Source organism: Atta cephalotes (assembly GCF_000143395.1).
Source record: "Atta cephalotes unplaced genomic scaffold scaffold00010, whole genome shotgun sequence".
Lineage (NCBI taxonomy): Eukaryota > Metazoa > Arthropoda > Insecta > Hymenoptera > Formicidae > Atta > Atta cephalotes.
The window spans coordinates 265559-274829 of NW_012130074.1; the positions used below are offsets into that span (position 1 = coordinate 265559).

Below are 9271 nucleotides of genomic sequence, written 5' to 3' on the forward strand. Positions count from 1 at the left end.
CTATTTATAGAAAAACGGCGGAAGCAAAGTTGTATACCTAATACATGTAAATATCTATACAATTACACTGATTTAAAAATAATTTATCAAAAATATTGGCAATAAATCAAAATATACTTCCTTGTATTTTTGTTCATCGTCAACTTCTTTGAAAATTATCAATTTTCATCCGTTATTATTTCTTTATCTCTCAGTTATTAAAAATAATTTCTTTAAAAATTTCTTCATCCATCGCAATAGAAGCAACCGATATTTCATTATGAGATGTATCACTTAAAAGATTCTCGACTTCGAATAATCTTTTACAATTCCTTAAAGTATTCTGTACAATACAGTCGGAATTATTTAGTCTCTTGACATAGTTATTTACATTAAGAATTTATAAATCAATAATTTGATAATTTAATTTTGCCAAAGCTTCATGACATGTTGGGCTTTTCGTTTGAGAATCCCACTACAGTTAATCTTGAATTTATTGTTTATTTTTATTTTAAAGATTGAGAATCTGATTTTATATAAAGATTTATATAAATTTAATATAAATTTGCATGAACGAAATAACATAATAAAATTACAATTTCTGATAATTACTTGTCATCCCCACGATTCATTTATTTAAATATTCGTGATTTAAAAGTAGTTATACAAATGAAAGATCAGAAGAATTTGAAAATCCAGTAAAATTTAGTTTTGACTTCAACAACCTGGCGGAAAAATTTCTATGCCAAAGTACGCCAAAAACTATTCTTAAATACGCAAAAACTATTTTTAAATACGCGGTTTGGAACACAGAAGTAATTTGGCGTAGAATTCTATTCTTATGCCAAAGTAAGTCGATTCGTAACCTTTGTATGCCAAACCACGCCAAATTATGCCAGAAAATACGCTTAATTGTGCTCGAAAGTACGCTTAACTACGCTAAAAATTACGCCTAAGGATGCGAATGAAAGTAGTTTGGCGTAGAATTCTAATCCTATGCCAAAGATTTACGCCTTCCTCCCTCTAAACATAGTTTCGAGTACATATATACTGTATTAAAGTACATAACATGATAGTACTTTGAACTCATTAGGCATGAATTCAAGATACTATCACGTTGCTATCATAATGGAATTAGAATTCCATCGTAACATGTACTTTAATATTAAAACTTTGAGAGCTCATTTTACATGCGAAATGCTACGCTCTTTATATTCTTTTTTAGGTGATTCTTATTTACGAGTTTATGCATCTCCGCCATGGCCCTCTGTCAACTGATGAGAGTGAAACTGGCAACCGGACTTAGTAGCCAGAACAGCCAGGAGCGAATAGAATGCAAGGGTGATTAAATAATAATAAAATACATTAAAAATTCATAACAAGCAAATCACATATTTCAGATAATATAAAATAAGTCGAAATATATAAAATTTATAATACACAAGGAAACGGTTGTTTCATGCCTAATGGTCAAGGTACTATCATATTACTTTAAACAGTAATAGTGTAAATATACTCGAAACTATGCTTAGAGGAAGCCCTAACAATGCGAGCGATAGAAATAGCGATAGCAATAGTGATAAGAATAGAGGAATCCAATACGGGAATGTTAATGCACACATATAGGGACATGGAATAAGGCGATAAATTTCCGACAAGTTGGAATTCTGTATTGTCTTATAGCCTACCAATTAGCGTTCAGATTTTTTATTCTGTTTATATGTGCTATAACCTTGAAGCGGATGGAAGAATATACTACAGTTTATATAATCAGATTGGTTGGCATTTTTTATTTCTTTTGCGGCATTGTGCAAAGGAAGCGACAATAAGCGATATTGTGTTTAGGTCTTAAGAATAAATCCGTATAAAATGGCGTAGAATGGCGCATTTTATCACAAATTAAAAATTAAAAGGTAAGTGATTTGGCATAGAAACACGTATTTCAGGAAATGATTAGGATTTTTTCGTAGATTGGCGTAGTTTGGTATAATTATTTCTGTGTCCATCTATCAGAGTAGAGTATATTTCCGCGTAAAAAAGAAGTAGAATGGCATACTTTCTTGAAATACTACGAAAAAATTGAGAGTACAAATAAGTTTCCGCCGTTTGCAAAAGACGGCGCCACTAATAAACTATAGTTAAAATTGTTTGATGTAAAACGACACATCGTAAGATTGGACATCCGGCAATACCATAACCTTGAAATATTAGCGATTTTGTATCAGCATCATATATTTTTTTGTACGAAAATGTCGAGTTTTGAGCCGAATAAGCGTCATTTGCGGGAACTTTTGATTTACTTCTTTAATTTGAAGAAATCTGCAGCTGAGGCTCATAGATTGCTTGTAGAAGCATATGGTGATGCTGCCTTAAGTGAGAGAAGTTGTGGTTTCAAAAGTTTCAGAACAGTGAATTTGACGTCGAAGACAAAGAACGTAGCGGAAGGCCGAAAGTGTACGAAGACGCGGAATTGGAAGAAGATTTATTGGATGAAGATTCGTGCCAAACGCAAAAAGAATTTGCACTTATATTAGGAATGACTCAACAAACAATTTCATATCGTTTGAAATCATTGGGAATGATTCAAAAGCAAGGGAATTGGTTTCCATATGAATTGAAGCCGAGAAACGTTGAACGCCGATTTTTCACATGTGAAATGCTTGCCAGGTATAAATGAAAGGGTTTTTTGCATCGTATAGTCACTGGTGATGAAAAATGGATCCACTACGATAACCCAAAGAAGAGGAAATTATGGGGACCACCTGACCATGTTTCAACATTGACAGCCAAGCCGAATATTCATGGAAAAAAACTTATGTTGTATTTGGTGGGATCAGCTTGGTGTCGTATATTATGAGTTGCTCAAATCGAACAAGACTATTACTGGGGCTCTCTATCGAACATAATTGACGAGCACTCAAGGAAAAATGCGCCCACTACTCCAGACATGACAAAATTATTCTCCTGCATGATAATGCTCGACCACATGTTGCGGTGCCGGTCAAAACCCTACTTAGAAACACTCAAATGGGAAATTCTACCCCACCCCCGTATTCTCCAGACATTGATCCTTCCGACTACTACTTGTTCCGATCGATGACGCATGGCCTGTCTGAGCAGCACTTCACATCATATGAAGATACCAAAAATTGTATCGATGATTGGATATCCTCAAAAGATGAAGTGTTCTTCCGACGCGATATCCACATGCTACCAGAAAGATGGGAAAAAGTAGTGGCTAGCGATGGCCATTACTTTAAATAAAACATTATGTACCGTTCTTTCACAATAAATGCTTAATTTTTGATTAAAAACGGCGGAAATTTATTTGTACTCCCAATAAAAATTAGTTTGGCATAATTCGGCATAGAAACGCGTAGTTCAGGAAGTAATGATTATTAATTGCGCGTACATTAGCGTACTTTCTATGCCTAATTAGGTCCAAATTATTTTATCTTTTGCATATCTTGGCATAGTTATTTCTATGTTTAACAACATGATTCTACGCTACAGTCAGAAGCGTAGAAGAAGAAAGACATTCTTAGCGTACTTTAGCATAGAAATTTTTCCACCAGGGATGATATCGAAGATTTGCAATAATATAGCTATAGTAAAATGGTACAATACAAGAAGTCATTATGCTTAAAAGATTATTTCATAATATCATTACTGTGATGAGTAAATGATACAAAACATATAGTATATAAATTAAAAAATTATTTTAATATTAAATACGTTTAGAAATCATACGTTCAAAATAAAGAAGATATTGTTTAATTGGAAGATATATTGGAAAGTAATATAATATATAGTATTAATAAAGAAAATAATTAAATAATTCAATTATAATTTAATTATTGACTATCTCCTTCTGTTTTGACTCTCGTTAGCCTTGAATTTATTTTTATTTTATATTAGGTGTAGTAAAAAGAAATCTATTATTTTTCCATTCAATTTCATGCAAAAATAATGGAATTCTTTTTACTACACCTAATATTACTTTCCAATAATAAATTATGTAAACGACAATAAGATATTAAAACATAAAACTAAAAATAACTTTAAGAGAATAATATTAAGATAATAATGATATAAGGAAATAAGTCTATATTCAGAACGTCCTTACAACAATGTTACGCGCTATAGTTTATATTACGCATACTATAGAATTTCAGAGACAACAGCGCGTTCTGAATATGGATTATAATGTATGATAAATAACAGAGATAAATGAAAAACAAAGATTTTACTCATTTTAAGAAATAATAAAATTATCATAACTCTTATTGTTAATGTTATTTATAATATAATCCGTAATATCAATCATCATTTATTCTAGTAATATCTAGAAATATCAATTTCCTTATTCATTGATTTATCTTATTGTTTTGGCAATAATTATTTATACACGGGAGCACAAATAGCGTATATACAGAAGTTTATAATTAATTAAAAATGGTATATATGTTTCTAGATAACATTTAGTGTGATTTCATATAACTCTCATACGTGAGTATCAGATTGTGCAAGAACGCCATCATATCACTCTCATGATACGATGGTCTAACGCGTACGAGCGTAATAATAGTAATGCAATGATTATGCGAGCATTTTGTTATCTGGGTAATGTCAGCAGTACTGTCAAGTTTTATATTATAACTCGAAAAATGTTTAATAAAAAAAATACTTTATTATATTGTTCTGAAAACGTCTCGACGTTAGCTACAAGAATAACAAAAGAAACGCAATAAAAAATAGTGATCCCTATTTAAAAAATTCATGTTGAACTTGACTTGATCGTGGTAAAAAAAATATATATATAAAATCCGTTATTTCTTCTTTTTTTTTCTCCTAGGAAATCTACAACTTTTGTATTATTTTATATAAAACTTTTTTCTGTATAAACGCAGTGACCAACATATGTGGATTAGAATATTATTCATAAAAATTATATGGTATTGCTGATGACAATTTTGATTCAAAGTAAACTAAAACGTCCAAGAAATTTATTATCAAAAAGTAATGTAAAATTATATTGAATATATTTATGTATTGCACCGTATATCGCATTCTCATTGCTCTAATTAATATTTTTTATTGTTTTTCCTGTGTGCTTCTTAATTTTTGAGATATTCATCTGGGGCGATTAAAATGCCCCTGTATAGTATACATACAGTGGCATCAAATTTTGGCACCACCCATCCTGAGCAAATAGAGCGAACTAAACTGAATCGAAAAATCTTTTACCATTTTGCAGTTTGCACAATAGTTAACGAGATATTAACATTAATTCAAATTGAAATATTTAAGCATTAAAGATCTAGTTTCGATTGCTATTTCTATTTTTTATTGTCGAATTTTCAAATGCACGGCCCAGTATAACAATAAGATTTTCAAATCAATTTTTGTTTAAAAAATTGTTGTCTTTTATACTTTCAACGATATTCAGATTAAAAGAAAAATATCGTTTTTTTTTTTTTCAAAAGAGTTATTTCACTTAACATAAGTTAATGCATATATAAAAAAAATATCGTGTCTCTCGATTTTTGTGTTTAACAACATTTCATGTTCCGGACAGTTGTAAAATGTCTCTTGTTAGTATAACTGAAGCTCTGATTTTTTTCTTCTATCATTTCAAGTTTTTTTTCCTAAAATAACTAAATTTTCTACCTTCTAAACTAGTCTCCCTGTATTTATTAGGTAACACATTGATAAATTAGTATGCTAAATTAATCTAGATAGAATGGCATAATGTAATCAACTTTGATAATAAAAATATGTATATTTTGTTATATTTATATTTATATTATATTGTTATATGTATATTTTGTTAAATCATGTTATAATATTGTATATTTCATTATATTTGACTAATCATTTAAAAAATATATACATATATTTTTTTATAAAAATGTGCGAATAGTTTAAGACCTTAAACGTTTTTTTCCGTTGTGTCAAATTTTGGAAGGAGAGGTGATCCGTTGAACACGAAACATTTCATATATTAGGTGTACAACTTTGCTTCCGCCGTTTTTTTTCCGAAATTCGAGGCTTTATTATAAAAAATTGGTTATACATTTATGATTCAAAGTTGTCCATCGCTGGCCACTACTTTCTCCCATCTTTCGGGTAGCGTACGAATCCCACGTCGAAAAAAGTGGTCATCTTTTGAGGTTCCACGAATCGATCCAATTTTTTACTTCTTCATAAGACCGGAAGTACTGGTCAGCCAGGCCGTGTGCCATTGATCGAAACAAGTGATAGTCAGAGGGAGCAACGTCTGGAGAATATGGCGGGTGGGGTAGGACTTCCCATTTCAACGTTTCCAAGTATGTCTTGATCACTTTCGCAACATGGGGTCGAGCATTGTGCTGCAAAATCACTTTATCGTATCTCTCGTTGTATTGCGGTCGTTTATCTTTCAATGCTCGGCTCAAACGCATCAATTGCGTTCGATACCGACCGCCTGTGATTTCAGTCGGTTTTAACAGTTCATAATACACTGCTGAGCTGGTCTCACCAAATACAGAGCATGACCTTGGACGTCAAAATCACCGTTCTTGAAGCGTTGAAACCACTCACGACACGTTCTTTCACTAATAGCGGCCTCACCATAAGTATTTGAGAGCATTCGATGAGCCTCAGCCGCAGATTTCTTCATATTGAAGCAAAAAATTAAAACCTCCCGCAAATGACGAGAATTTGGCTCGTAAACTGACATTTTCAATCGAGAATAACTTTATGATGCAGACAAATCGACTAATATTTCTATGGGGTTATGTTGACAGATGCCCAAGTTTATTGTATGACGTCTATGATTTATTTATTTCGACCACCACTTATCGCTAAAGCCGTTTATAGGAAAACGGCGGAAGCAAAATTGTATACCTAATATATGAAATGTTTCGCGTTCAACGGATCACCTCTCCTTCCAAAATTTGACACAACGGAAAAAAACGTTTAAGGTCTTAAATTATTCGCACATTTGTGTAACTTTTGAATGAAACGTGGCCTTTTGAAAAAATCATAGCTCAAATATGATGTCTGAAATCCGCAAAAGTCATGAATATTCTTACAACATCGTTAATTTAAATGCGAAAACTTGACAAATCAGTTTGAAAATGATTACTATGAATGATTGGATAAGTTATACTTATTGTTTAACTTGCAAGTAATGCGACACTCTGCCATTGAACCAATGGTCGCTGTAAAGTATTAGACTTGACATAAACAACAATTATGAATTATGATACTTTAAGTTTTATATACTGATTCCAAATCCGCCATGTTGAACTTTATAATTCTATCTCTAGATTCGTAATCATTTATACTAATCATTTTCAAGCCGAATAATCAAGTTTTCGCATTTAAATCGATGATGTAAGATTCGTGACTTTTGCGGATTTCAAACATTATATTTGAGTCGCCAATTTTTTAAAAAACATTTCATTTGAAAGTATACAAATGTGCGAATATTTTGAGACGTTTTTTTCCGTTGCGTCAAATTTTGGAAGGAGAGAGTCCACTTGACGCGAAACGTCCTATATATACTTTTAACATAGCTGATTTTATATGTAGCAGTTTTTAGCATTCTAATATCATATTTGTTTTAATACAACTGATCAAATTCACATATGAATGTCAGTAAATTCTAAATTTTATATCAAGAGATATTATTATATGTATACAATTATGTATTTTCTTGTATGACTTCTATTTTCTTGTATAGACATAATTATTTAAATTGTATATAGACATAATTATTTAAATTGACTGAATAATTCAATATTTTTATAGTGCAGCAAATGAATTTGATGAGTTGGCACCTAGAGTTGGTTTCTTTCATGACTTCCAGAAAGGTGAATTCTTAGTGAAAAAATGGGATAACAAAAAAGAAGATGTTAGTTCAGAATGTAAGTAATCAGGATTATTATTAATAATGCGAGATTCAATTTTACATGAAATTTTCAAACAGCTGTACCTAACGAGACGATTCAGAGGTTGAAAGATAACATAAAAGAGTTGAACAGATATTTAGGATCATATCCATACGAAATATCGAAATCTTGGACAAAATTAACAAATGACATTACTGCATCTATCATGACGAGGTGTTCGCCATTATGTGGGTAAGTAAAATGTAAGTCTTGTCTACTTGAAATTTTGAAACTTAATGTATAGCTCTATTGAAATAATATGTTTTAGTTATGTGCGATCCGCTTTGGAATTGGAGCACTGCAACGATGCTTCGAGACCACGTGGCCGAGATAGCAAACGAAAAAATTCCAGTATACTCACAGCGAAGGAGGAGCAGATGATGCCGAATCTGAAACCGAAGTCTGGTACAGAACTCAGGCTTACAGAAATACCAGACAGACATTATCCTGACGATGCGACTCCAAGCGAGATAACACGGCATTCTCTTGATACTAGTTATGTTTTAGATATCACTTTAAAAAAATTGCGAGAGTAAGTTCGGAATTGAAATTTTAGATCTTAAAGACTAAAAGCAAGAAAAATGCGATTGGTAAGAAAAAACAAGTTTTATGTGAATATTTAAAGTTCAATTGTTTTAGACCTGTCGAAATTATCGGGGAAATGCAACTGACATTCATTTGCTTCCTAGCTGGTCAGAGCTTGGACGCTTTCGAGCAATGGAAGAAACTCATATCACTGATTTGTGGCGCCGATAACGTGATTCCACAATATCGCTCTATGTATATGGAATTTCTGCAAACCCTGGAAGAAGAATTATCGTATGTGCCAGAAGAAGTACTCTGCGATATTGTAGCGAGCAATAATTTTGTATATCATAATCTGTGCAACTTATTCGGTAATATCGAGTCAAATTCTGAGGTGGACGATCGATTGAAATCGTACGCCAAGCGTTTACAGGGTCGATTGACCGCCAAGTTTTTGTGGGACTTTTCGAATTTACTCGAAGAAGCGGACGATGAGGCGCCTATTATTGTCACTTTATCAAACACAAATAAATAAACAATAATAAATGATTTAAAACCACAATATGAATAGACAACAAGTAAGAAAATTAAAACCTGTAACGGTCAAAGGACCGTTGGATCTTTAATGTTTTAAATAATCCAATGTGAATTATATACGTACTACATATGTACCATACATGCATATATACAGGGTGCGTCACCAAATCCGGACAAATCGAACAAATTTTTTAAACAAAATGTTTTTAATGAAAAATTAAAGATTAAAAAAATCCTTTTACATAGCACTTGAGGGATTCTTGTAGAGCACAATTATTCGATATATCTCTTAT

At 31.9% G+C, this 9271-nt stretch overlaps 1 protein-coding gene across 1 annotated transcript in view; it reads left to right on the forward strand.

The window, feature by feature from the left end:
• LOC105627670 (protein AAR2 homolog) overlaps window positions 1-8976 on the forward strand; it is a 29078-nt gene extending 20102 nt beyond the window's left edge. The window contains exons 2-5 of the mRNA XM_012208949.1: window positions 7777-7892; window positions 7955-8108; window positions 8185-8448; window positions 8556-8976. Coding sequence (XP_012064339.1) covers window positions 7777-7892; window positions 7955-8108; window positions 8185-8448; window positions 8556-8976 — 955 coding nt within the window. The remainder of the gene's footprint in view (window positions 1-7776; window positions 7893-7954; window positions 8109-8184; window positions 8449-8555) is intronic.
• The last annotated feature ends 295 nt before the right edge of the window (window positions 8977-9271 follow it).